The sequence below is a fragment of the Protopterus annectens genome, chromosome 1.part2 (genome assembly GCF_019279795.1).
Source record: "Protopterus annectens isolate FY-2018-M chromosome 1.part2, PAN1.0, whole genome shotgun sequence".
In the NCBI taxonomy this organism is placed as follows: domain Eukaryota; kingdom Metazoa; phylum Chordata; order Ceratodontiformes; family Protopteridae; genus Protopterus; species Protopterus annectens.
The window spans coordinates 1233474812-1233494982 of record NC_056727.1 but is presented as its reverse complement, the minus strand read 5'-3'; the positions used below and the strand labels follow the sequence as shown (position 1 = coordinate 1233494982).

The following is a 20171-nucleotide window of genomic DNA, read 5'->3' as shown; positions in this document are numbered from 1 at the left end:
TTGTTGTTTACACTTCGTATGTTAAGGTGTCCTATGAGGAGTGTATTATTGGTGCCATGTTTAGGTGCTTGTGTAGAAGGATGCAAGGGGCCAGGGTTGGGATGAATGTCACCGTCTTGTAAGGTAGGATTGATAGGTTTAGATGTGATTTTGATACTAAGAAGGGTTAGAGGTCTTATTTTTTTGTTTGAGTGTAGGGTGTAGGAGAGATGGGAGTACCTATGGTATTTGGGTAGGGGTGGTATTGGTATTGGAGAAAGAATTGAGAGAAGTGTAGAAGGAAGATGTATGTGTCTGTGAGTTTGTTGGCTGAAGGAGAAGTGGATACTCGAAAAAGGTAAGGAGGTAGGTTGAGTAAAGAGTAGTTAAGAGTAGAATCAAGAGTAAAAACAGTGTGGATAGATTGCGACTCATGTTAGAGAGCAAGTAAGTTAGAGGAGGTTGTAGGGAAAAAGTCACAGGTTAGGGGTAGTCTAGAGGAAGTGTGGGTGTATGATGCAAAGAAGGAATATATACAAGTGTAACAGGAGGTATGGCAGTGGTATGAAATGTGAGGTAGAGAGAGGGGTGAAATGAATGGGGAGATATAGAAAGAGAGGTAATAGTGGTAGAAGAGGGTAGGTGTGAGTAGTGTAAGGAGGGCTAGTATGTAAAAGAGAAATGAGGGAGGAGGATATGGAGAGTGTGGAGGGGAGGAGATTAGTGTGGTGGTAAAGACAAAAGATTGGATGGTAGGTCTAGGGGAGGGACTAGAGAAGTATAAGGTTAGGACCCCTGGGGGTGGGTGGGAATTGGGGGTAGGGAGGGGAGCGGAGTGAGCCCGCAGGGCGAACGGAGCGGGATACACAGAGTAGTCCAAGGAAGAAGGAAAAAGTATCAGAGAAAGCTAGGTAAGTCAGGGTAAGAGAAGGTAACCTGGGAGGAGGGGATAGGAGAGTACCTCAAAAGGAGGACAGGGATAGAAATAAGTAAGGTGCGATAGGGGAAGTAGTTAGAAAGGAATCCAGGTAAAATGAATATAGTGGGTAAGAGTCAAAAGTGCAGTGAGCATACACAGGGGCTTTCAAGGTAGAACCAGAACAATGGCTGAGAGAGTGCAGGCTAGGTAGCAGTGTAAAGGGAGAGGGAGAAAGGTAATAAGGAGTGGAAGGGGAGAGCTGCTGCTGGCAGGCAAGCTGGGGCAAACAATAAAGCTTAGCAGGGTAACTAGGTTATAAGCTATACATGATGGTATTGGTAGACATACTTTCGTGGAAGCTTGCGGTAGTGGGATAACAGAAAGGCACTGTCCTGTACTTTCCAGGGATAGCAGTCAGAGAGTATCCTAGTAAGGGTAGTTGAGATTTCCAATCAAGACAAACAACTCAGGGTGAATCAAGGGATAGCTATGCAAGAGGAAAAGCAGAAGAAAAAGATTAGATAACGTTAAAAGTGTAAAAATACAACATTATAATACAGTGCAAAACTAGACAGGTTATCAGGTAAGGAGCTTAGTAATAAACACAATAAATCACATTAACAGTTAGGCAAGGCAAATCATTTACATCAACAATAGAGTGACTAGGCATAGTATAAACAGTAGATAGACTGCATAAAGGTTACCTCAAGCTAAGTAAGTTCACAACCACAGTAGAAACTGTAGCTAATGCAAACAATTGGGAGGGTTAAGCCAGGTATAGTTAGGGGAAGCCTTTAACTGTAGGATCCCAGTCCAGTATACACGTGTAAGGCCACGCTAGTACACGTAGTTCAGATTTGGGGCAGTGAAAGGGAAAGTAGGCCTTTACAATGCTAAGCCAGTAAGTAGCGGGGCAGTCCCCATGGCCGTTGTAAGCCCTAGGTAAAATGGTCACCCAAAAACTATCAAAATGATAGTAGTCTGGGGCAAGGAGGGGAAATGGGTAGCTATGTGGTAAATGCAAGACTGTATAAGGCTAATTACAAACAGGGTGAGACAGGTAAACTGGTACCACAGTTCTAATTCCTCCAAGGCCCAGTGGGAATCTGTTGGAAATATCTAAGATAGCAGGCCAATAGTGATGGAGGCAACGAGATCTAATGCTGACAAACAGTCGCTGGTCTTCACTAGTGTAGCCAGCTAAAGCGTTAGGCAACCAAAACAGTTCAAGCATTAAAAAGAGAAAAATGTGCACGTGCTTAGGGGTAGGCAGCGTTTGTGCCCTAAAATAGTTAAAAGTACTGCTACCTCCTTCAAAGCACCGTGACTATCTGTTTAACAGTGAAAGACACAATAACATGTAAGCTGACATGCAAACGCTAACAATATTAATATAGAAATGTACAGCATATGTATATAGAAATATATATATATATATATACATATATATATATATATATATATATATATATATATATATATATATATATATAGAAATATATAATATAGAAATGTACAGCATATACACACACACACACACACACACACACACACACACACACACACACACAGCATATATACACACACACACACACACACACACACACACACACACACACAAATGCTAAAAAATATAAATTTTAAGTAAAATTTTAAGAATATAAAGATACTTATTGTTTAGCCACAGAAACTTTTTCATATTTAGTAGCTCTTCTCTTTAATGGTATACCTCTTTAATGTCATTTTTCATGTCAACAGGAAGGTATCTTTTCAGTGTATTCCTTTACATTTGCTCTTCACGCGTCAGTGTGCTGTTACTGTGTACAAACTAAGATTTTGCCTTTACTTTGGATCTTTTATTAACAAAAGATAAACAAGCCACAAATAGATTCTGAGGAGCAGGAGTGAAAAAAAACATGCCCTGCATCAGAATTAGAAAAAGCAACTTTAAATGCCCTAAAGTAATTTAAAATTCTACTCTTTTTTTCTGATTTCTGGTCTTTATATTATTATTTATTTGCTTCTCTCTGCTTATTAAACTACTAGTATCTTTGCTGTTTCTTCTGACATTGTCTGCTTAGTAAAAAAATCAAGTTTAATAGCCTCCTATTATAAAAAATCAAGTTTAATAGCCTCCTATTATAAAAAATCAAGTTTAATAGCCTCCTATCATAAAAAAATCAAGCTTAATAGCCTCCTATCATAAAAAGTCAAGTTTAATAGCCTCTTATCATAAAAAATCAAGTTTAATAGCCTCCTGTCATAAAAAATCAAGTTTAATAGCCTCCTATCATAAAAAAATCAAGTTTAATAGCCTCCTATCATAAAAAATCAAGTTTAATAGCCTCCTATCATAAAAAATCCAGTTTAATAGCCTCCTATTATAAAAAATCTAGTTTAATAGCCTGCTATCATACTGTTTAATGTTTCATTCGTGTAATTTTACTATGGATGTCTCTATTCTCTTCTTTTTACATTATTTAACACATTATGACTAATCAGTCTATCTCAGCAGATATTTCTTACTAGTCTTCTGTTTCATAGCCATGAACTAGAGTCAAAAGGTCCTGCAGATTTTGATTCTTAGCACCAACAAATATAGCTACAGTGAACATGAAAACACTCAAGCTGTAAAACATTTTAATCTGTCCATTGATTACTTTCATTTAATGAAAATTAACACATACATTGTCTCTTTCCCCTTTGCCTTTTCTTTTCTTTTCTTTGGGTTTTTGCTTTCAAAATACAGAGAAATGTTTCTGCCTTATATCTTTGAAAAAAAGCTGCAGCTCCAATTAGAATCAGTAGATTTGAAATGTGGCGCTGAGCTCAGACCAGCTTCTAAGTGTTAGTGGCTTGTGTTGATAAGAGACAGACCACCACTGGTTAGAGTCATTGCTATATGGGATCCACTGAAAGTGGTGCAGTTTCTTACGTGAAGTCCTGATGTTGTCAGAGTGGGGAATAAACTGAACGGCAGTTAGAAAGAATGCTACCTCAATGGAGAAGATGAATCCAACCTTCAATGTTGAATGAAGTCTTGATTCAGGGACTGGCATTTTAGGAGGCAGCCTAGGGAATTATGGGGACAAGCAGAGGACTGCTTCACTTTCTTGTTTGCAGTGTTTATCTCTTTTCTCATCATCTCTTCTACCTCACAGGCAGCAGGATTACCAGACACAACCTTCTTAACAGCTACAGAGAAGCATTATTTTGGGACAACATCGAAAATCTGGTGAGATCAATGGAATGATATTATTAATGCAATTATTATTATTATTTTGTGAGGTATAGTGCTCAGAATTACACTACAAACTCAAATGCTGTTGGGTAAAGATTTGGATTCTTCTTCTTTCGGCTTTTTCTGGTTAGGTGTCACCACAGTGGATCACCTGTCTGCTCATGATTGGCAGTGGAGTTTTATGGTGTCGAATTGGCAGCCCGGCACCCAACCCTCCAAGGAAGGCACACACATGCATGCACTCACGCCTATGGCCAATTTAGACTGTCCAATCCACCTACAGCATGTCTTTGGGATGTGGGAGGAAACCGGAGCACCCAGAGGAAACCCACGTGACCACAGGGAGGACATGCAGACTCCGCACAGAAGGCACCCCAGCTGAGGATTGAACTAGTGAACCTCATTGTGAGGTGACAACACTAACTGCTGAACCACCGTGGCCACCCATTGGGTAAAGATTTGGATTGTACATGCTAAACTGAGTGTAATACTGTATGTTTGTTTACAATATGATAAAGAAAGTTATTTTGATAGGATGGATGATGGGATTCCTGAAATGTTTCTTTTTGTTTTGTCACATGATTAATGAGTATTGAGAACACTGACATTTGTAGTTAGGTCACCAGTATTTGGTAAGAAATAATGGTGGTTACAGGCCATAAGGAATATTGTAGTGCAGGTTACATATACTATTGTGACAACTTCACTTGCATTCATTCATACTTGTATGAAGTGTAAAAATGCTGGGTATCTACTTCACTTGTAGCAACACATTGCAAGCCATCAAGAAAGTTAAAGTCATTGGGGAGCAGAAATAAATAGTATGCTGTTGGAAAATCAATAGTCTGTTATTTACAAGACCCAGTGGTTTAAAACTATATTTTGGAGCACAGGTATTTGCTTTCAGAAGACTTTTCTTTCTGGCAATGCCTATGAACTTTTTTCCTGTACAGTGATACTGGGTGATAGGAGAACTGCTTCTGTAATGAAAGACTGCTTGCAATTGCCACTCTGTTCCCACTGTTACCAGTATAAACGTGACTACATTGTTCAGAACTGACTTTTACCTTAATGCTCTTTTACTTCAGGGTAGGTTTATTCTGAAGCAGGTTTGTTTTTAATGGATAGCAAATTGAGATTTTTTTATTCATTAGGGATGTGAGGGAAGAGTGCGGTCTTTGTAGTTAAGTTTCATAAAGATTTGTATTATTGTTTGTCCTTTGGAAACACTGCATCCTTAAAGCCACAGCTACCAGCTGATTACATCCACAGCCTTTCCAGCAAAACTCCTCGGCATTACCATAGATGAACACCTTAAATTTGATATCCATATCCAACAAAACATAAAGAAAACCTATCAAAAACTAGGCATGCTGTATAGAAATAACCACTTTCTCTCCAACTCCGCAAGGCAAAATATCGCTAATACCTACCTCCTACCCTCTCTACTATATGGAGCCCCTCAACTAACTAACCTTTCCTCTTCCAACACCTCTAAACTCGAAACTTGCTATAATAAAATCTCTAAATTCGCAACTAAATCCAAAACCTCCACTCACCACTGCTTAACCCTACAATCTCTGAACTGGCTTGAACTCTCAAACCTCCTTGACTATCTCCAACTAACCACCGCACACAAACTAATATTCTTTCCAGAAAAATGCCCAGCCTTAACAAACATCCTTCTCCCATACATCCCAACCAGATCTCTGAGATCTGAACACCAAAATTTAATCTCTGTCCACAAACCCAAACACCCTGCAGGCCAACTCCTTCTCTCCTTCACTATAGGCAAAAAATGGAACTCTCTCCCTCCTTTACTCAGGACCACACCTAACCCTGAAACCTTCAAAACCCTACTTTTCTCTTACCTATCCACTAAACGTAAATGTTCCTGCTTTCACCCTACCTAAAATCGTACAAATTTACCCTTTGAACTTTCCATACTCCTGCTCTTCTCTACACTGTTACCTCTTTTCTATTCTCCTAACTAATCTAGCTAACTTTCTCAGACTAAACAATCTCTCTCTCAACTCCAAGTATTGTATATATTGTAAATATCAAGTAATTCACTGATGCTTATTGCCCAGTGAGTCTAAACTTACTGTTCTGAATGTAAATACCTACTAACTGTTCTACCTAGGTCAAAATTGCATTTCAATGTTATTCTATCCACCTGTACCTGACTGCATGACCTCATATATGTATTTAGTAACACACTATGCAACCTTCGTAATCATGTTTGTATGTATTTCCATTGCATTATGCAAACCTTTGTAACCATATTGCTTATTGGAGCTTTTCTCCCCGGGCCTCCACTGAAAATGGGCACACCTCTGGCCTAGTGGACTTTCCTGGTAATCAAACTGAAATAAATAAATAAATAAATAAATAAATAAATAAATACAAGCTACAGCTTCTGTTTAAGGTTACCTTTTATTTTAATTACTGATATCTAAAAAACAGTTTTACTTACAGGAGCATCTATATGAAAGTGGATTCTAATCAAATACATATATTGTACAAGATCTCAGATCCCACTAATGTAAACAGAAGTTATACTACCAGCCCAGGAATACACCAGCCATTACAGGGGTGCATTCCTTGATCATGGGCATCTCCTAAGGAGAGCATTGAAAGTGCATGCTTACATGCAGCCCAGGGATAAGTTCTTAAAGACCCCTGAAGATGCATTGGAATGCCATGAAAATCAAAGCCAGGTCTGCTGCAAGCTAAGTGTATTCTCCATGTTCCTAACATCTAAAAATACAGCAACAGTGTTTACCATAATTTGTATATCTTTATTAATGTTTTTTAATCGTGTTAAACATTTTGCAGTCAAGTATTCATATCACAGAAGTATTTAAACTAGAATGCAACAGACCAGTGTCCATGAGACAAAACTATATACATAGAGAAACTAGTTTCGACACTTAAACTTTTGGAAGAGTTGTCCATGTCGAAATAAATATGAAGAGTTAATTATTTAAAGCATAAATATAAAACAGATGTAAGTACCAGGAGCAAGTTCATGTTTTATGGAAACTTTTCATAGCAATTTATTCTGCTACTCTTATATTCTCTACACACATACCATAGCTATCGTACAAAAGAAACATAAAAAAGAAAGATTCATTGTTCTGTCTGTCTGTATCTCTCTCACACACAGACATCCCACAATCATCCCATAATCACATTACTGTTACAGTATTCAGAAGAAACACTACCTGCAAATGACAGATTTAGCATTGCTTGACCACTCTCATATGAGCTGCTAACGAAACATATGTACTTGCCCACATCCTCAGGGCTTACTCCTTCTAACTTTAGAGAAGCATTTCCATGTTTAAATTCTGATGGATAAAGGCTGGTTCTGTTGAAGAAGCGCAGATTCTGTCTTTCCAGCTGGTTCTTTCCATAGTAGAAGCTATGTACGACCTCTTTAGAATATGCAGTTTGCCATGTGATGACCAAGTCTTCTAGAGAAGTGCCTTTATTAATGGAAAAACTACAGCACAAGACAACGTACTGACCATGGATGCCTGTCACTGAGGACTCTGGTACTTTGACTTCAGATACAGCTGTTAAAGATGTTAAATGAAATTTATTAAAGGTCATATTGTATACCCAGTAACATTAAAGCTTTAAAATAAAACAATATATACTGTCAATCAGTCAGAATAGTTATAGGGCAGTAAATGGAACAAAATCTATGCTAGGGTTTGCAAGGTTCCTAAAGCTCTTACAACTGTAGGAAAATTCTGAGGTAAAATAATATTTCTTGCTTTAGTTCTGCTGCAAAATTCCCCTTTTTCTGCTTCTGTCAGTGTGCTTATGAATGCATGTTCCCCCTTTTACTTCATTTTTATTATTACATCACCCTCCTGACCCCTTTGTCTGCCTTTAACCTTTGCACTTGCATATACTATCTAGAATCTTTCTGATGCAGTTTGTTACATTTATAGAAAGGCTACCAGACAAACACACTTTGCCACTTCATTTAAGATTTACTGGCTACTCTAAACTGTCCATATGTACTATGATTATCTTTGGTCAAATGCTCTGGGCCATACCTGAAAAAGGTCCATGATGGCCAGCAAATGTACGCAATTAGCAAATTAATAAACTAAATAAAAAATTATGGAATCTTTCTTGTCTCCTTTTTTACATTCATAATACCAAATATTTTCTCTCTTTGTGACTCAATTAAAATTAGTGCACTGAGGCAGCATGCCCCTGGTTATTTTTAGTTGACAAGAGGAATAAGGGGAGAATGTGTTACCCTCCTATATCCACAGTTCTGATTTGTTAATTTACTGATACTCAGTGACTGAAAGCAGCATGTAAGTGCAGAGGGAGCAGTAAGTAAGTAAATAAATTAGCTAAATAAAAGTTCCTCCTGAGCGTACGTTCTTTTGCTGCAGATGACAATTCCTGTTGTGGGAATACTGGAATATTATGAGGATAACTCCTACTTACCAATATAAAGCAGTACCGCTGTCAGCAGGATGAAATGCTGAAGGGTCTTACAGTTCTTCATTGACCTATTTCACCAAATGAAGAAACTGGAAAGAGAGGAAAAAAAACTGTGATCACCTGTTGCCTTAAATGGTAAGAAAAGTACTTAAAATATATTTTTTGGTAGACAGCAGTGACATTTTGATCTACATACCACTCAAAAGTACAAAAGTGACATAGATATAAAGCAGCTTTTCAGCACAGGTGTAGGAATTCTGGTTACACGCTTAAGCTTGTTACCAAATGTTTCAGAAACTGTTTAACTATCTTTCATTGAAACACCACATTCCTGAGTTTTGCTCTTCATTTCCTTTCTGATTCAGTTGGAGAAAATCAATAATAAATCTGGGAAACATTCCATATTGAGTAAGTCTTAGCCAATGCCTCATAAAAACTTAGCAAGTCAGTTGTCCACAAAACAGTCCTCAGTGACTGTTACACTCTAACAGTTCTCTAAGCGATGCAAGACCAGAGGTCATACACCTCTGCATCTTCATTCAAACACAATAGGTGTTCTTGTTACTACAACTTATGGCTCATGACATGTCCTTTGTGACCTGAAGAACTAATTAAGCACACTGCTACATTTGTTAAAAGGACTGGAAGAATCTGTGGTTAAGCTTATTCCATACTGAAGAATGAAGAATGAAGCATTGAAGAAATAATATATACCAACCTCAAAATTAACCAAAACAAAACCATCAACATAATTGGATGCTACTTCCCACCTGGCCAAAACATCCCTCCACTAGAAAACCTCCTCAGCTGGTCTACCCACCATCTCCCCCAAGAAACTATCATCTTAGGTGATTTCAATATTGACTGGCAATCCTGTTCTGGCAACAATTCAACACATCATGTACACCTTCATGGCTTCACCCAACTAGTCCAGTCACCAACCAGGATAAATAAAAACTCCAGCAAGCACACTACCCTGGATTGGATAATAGTCAGTAAGAGCCCCCAGTCATATATAACAGGCTGCTTATCAGATAGCCTCAGTGATCACTCCCCAACATTCCTACTCAAAAAATACCTATACCAAGCTAAACCTGTCATCTACCGTCAAATACGTAAAAAACTAAACTTTAACCCACTCACATTCATCTCATCCCTCAAAGAATGTAACTGGCATCCTCTAAAGTACCTCAGTCTAGATGACGCAGTTGAATTTTTTAATACTACCTTCCTGAACATCCTTAATTACCATGGCCCCATAAGATTTTCCAGAACCAAAGCACAACCTTCCCTATGGCTACAGAAAACCACTAAGCCATAAATGAAAAACAGGGATAAAGCCTGGGAGCGCTGGCGCAAAACCAAAACCCCCTCAGCTAGACAGAAATTCCTAGAACTATGCAATAGAGTTAAAAAGCTAATAAAACAGGACAAATTCCAATACTAACAGTCTGCCTTAGACTCCTCACAACACAGCCCCAAACAATTCTGGTCCTCCATAAACTCCACCCTCCACCCAGGTACAGTCAGTACCCCTCCTCCTAACATCTCTCACTCCTCAGAAAATATTGCTACCTCATTCAACACACACTTCACCCAAACCATACTATCACTAGCTAAACAACACAAGCCCCCTCCCCTCCAACCCACACCTTCAACTAGTAATCTCCCCACTGCCTTCTCTTTTTCTCCTGTACCTACCTCCAGCATAAAAAACTCTTAACTAAACTTAAACCCACCAAATTAGCAGCAGACAAACTCCCAAGTGAATACCTACAAATCCAAGCCGATGCTCTGGCCTACCCAGTATCCATCATGATTAACCGATCTCTGTCAGAAAGTTACGTTCCCACACTGTGGAAAGTATCACATATAATTCCTCTCCACAAAGGCAGACCCTCCGCAGAACTAACCAATTACTGCCCCATAGCTATTCTCTCTCCACTCTCCAAAATACTAGAGAGATGCATACACTCTCAGGTCTCAGACTACCTTCTTACTAACAACCTCCTTTCCAGTACTCAGCATGGTTTCCGACCAAACCATAGCACTACCACTGCCTTACTCTCCTTTACTAACACTATCCTTCAGCATAAAAACAATGGCTATCTCTCCTCTGCTACTTTCCTAGACCTATCTAAAGCATTTGACATGGTCCCACACAAACAACTTATCTCTGCCTCAATAACCTATCCTTCTCACAATCAGTCACCAACTGGTTTCAGAGTTACCTGTCTGACCGCCAACAATCCATTGTATGGCAGAATGACATATCTCCCCAACTACCTGTCTCCATAGGGATTCCCCAAGGATCCATCCTTGGACCCCTACTCTTCTCTGTTTACACCAATAATCTAGCCTCTGCCACCAAACATGGCACACTCATACAATACGCAGATGACTCGACCATCATCTGCTCAGCCCAGTCCCTACCCAAACTGCAAAAAGTCACACAGGAAGCCTTTTCCTCTGTTGAAACATGGTTATCCAATGCCCAATTAATACTCAACCCAAATAAAACTAAACTACTCATCTACCAACCTACCAAACATACTCAAAACAACTCTCACTTTAACATCACAGCAAAAGACAACACCACTATATACCCAACTAAACACACCAAATTGCTAGGAGTGGAAATAGACAATAAACTAAAATTTGACATTCACATATCCATGACCATAAAAAAAGTCCACAAAAAACTAGGAGCGTTATACAGAAATAAGCAATTTCTCACCAAAGCAGCAAAGATTTCAATAGCAAATTCCCACCTTATCTCCACCCTACTTTATACCTCTCCAATATATACCAACCTAAGGCAATGTGATCTAAACAAGCTAGAGACCCGCTACAACAAAATCGCCAAATTCGCCACAGGGGCATCCTACCGTAGTCACCACTGTCTCTCACTTGCTGAAGTGGGCTGGCTTGAACTCCCTCACCTCCTTCAGTGGTATCAACTCTCACTCACCCACAAACTAGTAAACCATCCACTAAATGTCCCATCCCTCCAGAATCTACTCCAACCCCATCGCACCACCAGACCACTAAGATCCAGCAACAAAAATCACTTGCAGATCACTAAAGCCAATAACTCTGCTAGTGAAGCACTATTCTCTTGTGCCATAGCCAAATTATGGAACTCACTCCCACCCACAATTACCTCCATACCATCATGCACCCACTTCAAAACTTTACTAAAAGCGCACCTAAAAACATGCGGGCTATGTCCTTGCAACTCCCACTCTAATATCATCCACCCCATCCAACCACTATCTTTCTTTCCACTCCACTAACTACCTTGATTATAGCAAACTCAGATGCTCATAAGCCTAGTACTTATTATACAGCAGGAACTTCTCATTGTAACATTTGTTAATGTCTGTTATGTATTTCACAGATAAAGATTCTAGTTGTCTACTGATGTACTATGTTCTTCATCTGTAAATATGTTGTAAGTAATTGCTATGTTAAATTGTTAATCGCTATGTAATCCAATGTAACTACTGTCTGTTTATTTTACTGTGGAGCTTTTCTCCCCGGGCCTCCGCTGAAAATGAACCTACGTCCAGTCGGACACTCCCGGTCAACAAATTTAAATAAATAAATAAATATTGGATTAATAACTCCAACATGCTGTTTTGGAAAGAAAGCATGCTTGGTGCGCCTAAAGGTTTCTCTTGGATCATGCCTCATAGATATACCATTCATTAAGGAAACACTATAAGTCTGTAATCAAAAGGCCAGGACTAACTTATCTCATTCAAAGGCAGACTTCATGATATTAGAACCCAAGGAGTTTCGAAAATGAAGAAATAAATAACCCAACAGGACATATTCAATATGACTCTATTACTTCACCTGAAATTTGTAACCAAAAACTGACCTCAAATTTCAGCTTCTCAGATGCACTGACTTATCAGTTTGTTTTTTATTTCACCCAGATCCTTTACCCCCCCTCTCAGTTAATCATTTATCCATTATCAGAGATAATGGATGAATTTCCATCATTCTCCTTAAAGTCTGTAATAATATGACCAGTAAAACTGTAAATGTGGTGCTGTTAGATCTCCATGATGGTCTGTGCACTCAGAATAAGGCTAATTGTGTCTATCTAGCCTAAGGGAGAGGCTCCTTACCTATAATGCATTGGAACTTGAGAAACTGAACATGAAAAAGCTATGTGTATGTGAGTGGTATGCTGCCAGCCACCCTTATGCTGAGACTAGAAAATAAATGGAAAATGCTTTTATTCACATCTACCAGTTTGTGTATTCATTTAAATACTTGTTGAAAGCATCTCATCTTGACATGGTGTCAGAAGTGGGATTTTTTGGACGGAAACAACCAAAATGAAAGCCACCAATACCATAGAAAACTGAAGAAATAACCTGGAGAGGCAACGCTGAGTCAAAAAGCTAAAAAGCATACCTTCAACATAGTTCCAGCCCTTTTGGCATGATAATAACTGTAGCAAGTACTCAGCCAGTGAAAATTAAGAGCCAAACGACCAACAAAATTTAAAAATTCTAACCGTTAAACCCTTCAATTTCCCAAAACCATTTCCCTGGACAATATAGAAACAGAGGTTTGCAGAGTTCAGATTAGCATTCCAACTAGGTAAAGAGGAACAAGAAATCCAAGTAAACTCTTTACTTTATGCTATGGGTAAAGAGGCTGAATAAATCAACAATAATACTATAAAAGCTGAAATGACTACCAATCTTTTCTTCCTAAAACTGGTTTAAACCAGCACCATAAAGAAATTACTCAGTAAACTTAAACCCACATCTCTTACAGCTGATCAACTTCCATCTGAATATCTAAAACTAGCAGCAAGTGCTATCTCTTACCCCTTCTTTCTTCTTATCAACTGATCTATCTCAGAACAATATATTCTCATGCTCTGGAAATATTCCATATCACCCCTATACAGAAAGGTGGCACCTCAACTGAGCTCTCTAACTACTGACCAATTGCAATATTCTCCTCACTATCAAAATTCTAGAAAAAAGTATGCACACTGAAATCATGAACTATCTCCTAAACAGTAAACTACTTTACAACACCCAATATATCTTTAGAGCCAATTACAGTACCACAATTGCCCTTATAAGCTTTACCAGTATAATCAATCAACTCAAAAATAATGGACAACTAGTTTCATCCACCTTCCTAGACATACCTAAGGCAGTCAATACAATTTCCCACCACAGACTCTTGGTGAACTTCCTAAACCTAAGCCAAACAGCCCTCTCCTGGTTTTGCAACCCTCTATCTGATTGACAACAAGCAGTCATATGGCAGGGAGATATATCCTCCCTGTTACCTGTCACAGTAGGCATCCCACAGGGTTCAATACTAGGGCCACTCCTCGTTACTGTCTTCACTAACAAAATCTATACCACTATTAACCAAGTCATTATTATTCCATATGCAGATGATACTACACAAATCTGCAGTGAAGGTAGAGGCCCAAGAACCACATAAACCAAAGTCCAAAGCACAAATCCAATTGATTGACAGCAAAAGCAAACCTAATGCAGTCTAGCACTTTCGTTTTTAGCAAAGACTTCTTCAGAACTACTTGACATGGTTATCTCCAACGTTAAATAACCCTAACACATCACATGATCATCATGTGATCAATCATTCACATGACTCAACTTTAGTTTAGTAAATGCATTGATTAAAAAACTTCAACAAGAATTGTTGTAAATATCAAGTTAAATTACATGAAAAATGAACATAAGTATGATGATAGGAATAAAATTAAAAATAAAAATAATGAGAACAAAAAATGGTAAAAAATCAGTGTTACAGTGACAAATGTATGAGTAACATGACATAATCAGCCCTCAAGACATTTTAGATTTAATATAGGTATAATAAAACAACATTCATTCAAACCGGGGGGGGGGGATAAGGGCATCACACTCAAGAATCCATATGACTCTTTGTTGCGAAGATGTTCGTCAGTGTAAAAGCCCCTTGGGTCTGGTTCCAAAAAATCAATCACCACAAACTTAAAAATGTGACCAGGATAGGCAGAAATATGTCTGTACAGTGTGTTAGTTGTCTTCCCTTTTTTGATTTTGTTGAGATGTTCATATATTCTCTCTTTCAAAGGTCAGCCAATCTTGCCAATGTAAAACACTTTACACTGTTGGCAAAGCGCAAAATATACCACTCCCCTGGATGAACAATTAAAATATTTTTTCACCTCAGATTTCTTGTATTTGATGAAAAAGACTCACAACAGAGAATGTGTTGACAGTAGTTACAGTGGTTACATTTATACATACCTTTTGGTCTATTGGTACTAAATTTGTCTGAATTCCTTTCCAGTAAACCTTTAAAACATTTGTCTTTCCTAAATACTATCTTAGGTTTGAAACCAAACAGTACATTACCATCGTTGATGAAAGTAACAATAGGCCAAAACTGATTAACCACATCAACAATGTGGTAAGTATTTACAGAAAAAGTAGCAATCAAGGCTCATTCGTATGACCTATCTGGATTATGGTCACCAGAGGTCATTGGCCCTATTGAAGATAAAGAATGACAGGAGTTATCAAAGATTTGTAACAGGGAATGGTACAGACCCTTACTCATTTTTTGACATACTTCATCTTTGATGAGTACCAAGATGTCTGATGGATAACCTCTGTGGATAAACATATCCAAACGTTTTTCGATCTCCACCAAAAATACAGCATCATCAGATATTATCCAAGTGAGTCAGACCAGTTGTGCCTTGACAACTGCTCTTTTTTGAAATTTGGGATGCCAACTGTCGTAGTGAAGATATGAATTGGAAAAGGTTTTCTTACTAAAATTGTTGGAGCTAAAGCAACCCTTTGAATGATCTTTTGAAATCAGGACATCAAGAAATGCCATTTTGTCCTTGTCAAAGTTGTGGGTAAATTTAAGAAAGGGGGTGCTGTTGTTGATGTACATTAAAAAAATCATTCAATTTCATCAAAGAATCTGTCCAAATGATAAAGATGTCATCCAGGTACTTAATATAAAATGACCACCTGTCAGCAAATGTACTATTGAGCACAAATTGCTTCTCTCAGTATGCCATAAATAGCTTGAAAAAGCTCGGGGCACATGAAGCACCCATTGCAACTCCACTCATTTGTTTAAATAGTTGTCCTTCAAAATACAAAAAATTATTGCTCAGGACTAATTCTGCGAGTGTGATAGCCATGTTGGTGTCATTGTTGTTCAATAGACCTATGTCAAAGAGCATACTTTCCCCGCAATCAAGTCCCTCCTTATGTGGAATGACCGAATAAAGATCTTATACATCTATTGTGACAAGTATACAATCTGGTACGAATTGTAAATTTGCTAATCTAGATAAAAAATCCCATGAATCTTTACAGATATGGGTAATGCAACTGGTGGATGGCTGAAGTAAATTATCCACATATTTAGCTATGTAAAAAGTTTTGCTCCTGCCTTCATCAACAATCGGTCTCAGTGGTTGGTTTCGGATGTCTTTATGAATTTCCGGTATACTGAAGATACCTGCCACCACAGGGTGTTCATTTGACAGGTATTCATAGGCACACTTGTCAATTTGTCCCTGCATGACCACATTGTATAAACAACCATTAATTTTCGAATAAGCAATATTAAGTTCATTTTTGGATGCCTGTGTGTACTTGTCAGTAAAAAGGAGCTTGAACATCTTATTGTTATAATCCTAAACATCCATGATGACAATGGCCCCTCCTTTATCAGGTTTCATTATTCTGATTGTTTTGTTGTTACAGAGATCACTAAAAAGTTTTGCTTCATTCTCTGATAGGTTAACTTTATCATTTACATTAGAGTTTTGGGGCCTTAAACAAAGTTTTTGCATTTCCCTTTCACAAAGCTTTTTTAACAGTACTAGCCCATTATTCAAGGGCGGGTTGAAGGAACTGGATTTCTTGAGACCTGTATTCGAGGCAGCCCTAGTGCTAGTATCTTCAGACTTAAACCAAAGGGCTAAATTTAATTTACGACTAAATAATTTCAAATCTATGAGTGTTTGAGCCAGATTGAATTTTCTGGCTGGTACAAAACTCAAATCCTTACTCAGAACATCAGCATGCCCTGTCGAGATGTTGACATTGGAAAAATTATATACTGTAAAATCTTTAGTAGAATTTTGGATGCAACTAGGTTGTATGTCATCCTCCACCGTACTGCTATTTGTGTCCCCTACTACCAAAAACCATGATTCACCAGCAGCTAGTTCAAGGTTAATTCTGTATTTTGATGACTGATTTGAAACAATTCAAACATAGATTTCCATCAGTGAATTCACTGAACTTTAAATTATCATCGAAGGTGGGTGAAAATGGTATGGGTGCACCATTAGGGTCCCCTTCATCTGTGTTGGTGTGGGGGGTAGAAAAGGAAGAAGAAAGAATATGCTGATTATAAGGAGACACAGTTCTAGCCCCTTCAGTGCTGGCTCTTCCGTCATTAAAACTACAAGAACTGTCAAACTTATTTAAAACATTGTGTGTAGTAATATCTTCCAACCCTCTAATATACTACCCCCACTGTCAGTTATAACAACATACATAGTACAGTTGTTTCATGATTTGGGGTGCATTTAGTAATGGGGGCAATTAATGTCAGTTCCAGAATTCACTGACTCACCAGGATGACTGAAGGTATTACACTTAACACTGGTAACTTCCTTGTTAAAGAATGATGTAACTGGATCATTCCAAATAGAGTCTACCAAACATGAAAAAGTGATCAACATTTGTTGTTAATCATTGTTCAAATCTGATATCATCCCATCAGAGCAATTATTTACATCAGAAAATTTGTTGCCATTAGTTTTAAAGCAATCAAGATCAATTGTACTGATTATGTCAAGGCAAACTCTGTCAAAGTCCATGTTCGCTGCATATTCCTTATTCTAAAATTGATGGTTGTTTATACAACATGCTCATGCAGGGACAAATTGACAAGAGTGCTTATGAATACCTCAAAATCCAAGAAAACGCTCAGCAAACAGATTCCTCTCCAAAAATATTTATTGCAGATAATCCAAATCACACGGAAAGCAAACAAAAACTCCAGTAAGTGAGGATTAAGCCACCATAAGTGCTTTCGACCCCAAAAGTACACATCAACATGGTACTTCATCAGATGGTAGCAAAAAGACATCATATCCTTTAAATACATTTGTTGTATGACATCACTTCCCCCCCAAAAAGACAGATGAAAAAAAAAACACATCTCATGCATTTTAAAAGTCAGCAATTATGAATAATCAGGGCATAAAAATATATATATGTATATATGTATGCATTCTATAAAACAACATTTTTTAAAAGTATATGTTAAAAAATGTATAATAGAAAGCAAAAATTAAAAATAAAAAGTTAATACATTTTTATGGTCTGATTCAGACATATTTCTGCCTATCCTGGTCACCTGTCTAAATTTGTGGTGATTGATTTTTTGGAACCAGACCCAAGGGGCTTTTACACTGATGAATATCTTCTCAAGAAAGAGCTCATATGGATTCTTGAGTGTGATGCCCTTACCCCCCCCCCCCAGTTTGAACGAATGTTGTTTTATTATACCTATATTAAATCTAAAAAGTCTTGAGGGCACATTATGTCATGTTACTCATACATTTGTCACTGTAACACTGATTTTTTACCATTTTTTGTTCTCATTGTTTTTATTTTTAATTTTATTCCTATCATCATACTTATGTTAATTTTTCATGTAATTTAACTTGATATTCACAATAATTCTTGTTGAAGTTTTTTAATCAATGCATTTACTAAACTAAAGTTGAGTAATGTGAATGATTGATCACATGATGATCACATGATGTGTTAGGGTTATTTAAGGTTGGAGATAATAATGTCAAGCAGTTCTGAAGAAGACTTTGCTAAAGACGAAAGTGCTAGACTGCATTAGGTTTGTTTTTGCTGTCAATAAATTAGATTTGTGCTTTGGACTTTGGTTTGTGTGGTTCCTGGTCCTCTACCTTCACTACTTGTGGTTCTTGGGTTTTTTCCTTTGGACTATATATGTCTGTGCTGCTCCATACCTTCCACAGCTTCAAAAAATAGCCCAGCAATGCTTCTCAGCTATTGAATCCTATATTTACAACTACCATCTTATTCTCAGTCCAAACAAAACTAAATTAATGCTCTTTACCAACAACATGTCACCTGATCTTGCATCTTCCTTTCTCATCCTTTCGGCAAACAATACCAAAATTGAACCTGTCTCAAACACTAAACTGCTTGGTGTCACCACAGACAACAGCTTGAGATAAGATAAACACTTAGCACTAGTCATCAAAAAGACCCATATAAAGCTTGGTTTCCTCTATAAAGTCAAACCGTATCTCACTAACTCCACTAGACAAACTATTGCCAAGAGCAACTACTATCTACCCTTATGTATGCTTCACCCATTTTCACTAACCTTAAGAAATCAGATCAAGCTAAACTTGAAGGTGGGCATAATAAAATCACCAGATTTGCCACTAATTTATCATGCAGATCCCATCACTGTATTGCACTTCACCAACTAAACTGGCTAGAACTACCTAATCTCCTATGCTTCAATCAACTTATTACTGCCCATACCATAACATAGCAACGGGACAAGTGTCCTGCTCTTCATGATATCCTGGAACCCTACTCCAATAATGGGACCCTAAGATTAAAAGTCACAAAATCTAACTATACTTTTGGAGATTCTCTTTACTCCAATCATAAATCCAGGAATTGGAAGGCCACCCCCCCTACCTATCTGTAACATTACCAACCCATTAATTTTAAACAACTTCTCAAGGCACATTTTACTAAGACCTGGTTCTGCTGATGCACAACCCTAGGCTGATAGGCCTTAATTCTAGTAGCTGTTTTTGTTATTTTCCTTATTCTCTAATTCTAATACTTCCATAAATCCTTTTTATTACATCTTTCTCCATCCCATGTCATCGCTTTAAGGCCTTCTGTCTCTCCCTTTGCTCCTTTATAGCATCTATCTTCTACTCACTGTCTGCTGAAGAAATGTCTTTATACCCATTCCTTGAGGATGAAACTTCATGTATAGTTCTGTACTTACAAAGTTATTATTGTTTACTTCGTAGCTAATGTATAACTGCACTGTGTCTTATCTGTGATTCTTTAATTGTTTTCCTTAAGCTTGTTAAATTGTATTTTGGAGATTATCTCCTCGGGCCTCCACTGAAAATGGGCTGCTAGCCCAGTCAGGCTTTCACAGTAAACAAATGTGAAATAAATAAATATTTGCTGAGCTGCAAAGTACAACATTTGAGTTTGTTGGAGCTAAAGAAGATGAACATTTTTTGCCAAAAGGAAAGTGTGAGTTATGATACGGCATGTTTTCACAAGAGTATACAAGGTGATGATGAACATGCAGAAACATTTATGAGACATTTATATAAACTGACTTAATGCTGTGAATATGGGGCAGCTACAGATGAGCAGATAAGAAACAGATTTGATGTAGGCATTGCTGATAGTGAATTTTCACAAA

At 37.8% G+C, this 20171-nt stretch overlaps 1 protein-coding gene across 1 annotated transcript in view; it reads right to left on the bottom strand.

Moving 5' to 3' along the window:
- Positions 1–20171, bottom strand: part of LOC122792314 (CD276 antigen-like) — an 81597-nt gene that overhangs the window by 22714 nt on the left and 38712 nt on the right. The window contains exons 2-3 of the mRNA XM_044060101.1: positions 8619–8704; positions 7367–7720 (exon numbers count right to left, since the gene is read on the bottom strand). Coding sequence (XP_043916036.1) covers positions 7367–7720; positions 8619–8679 — 415 coding nt within the window. The 5' untranslated portion in view covers positions 8680–8704. The remainder of the gene's footprint in view (positions 1–7366; positions 7721–8618; positions 8705–20171) is intronic.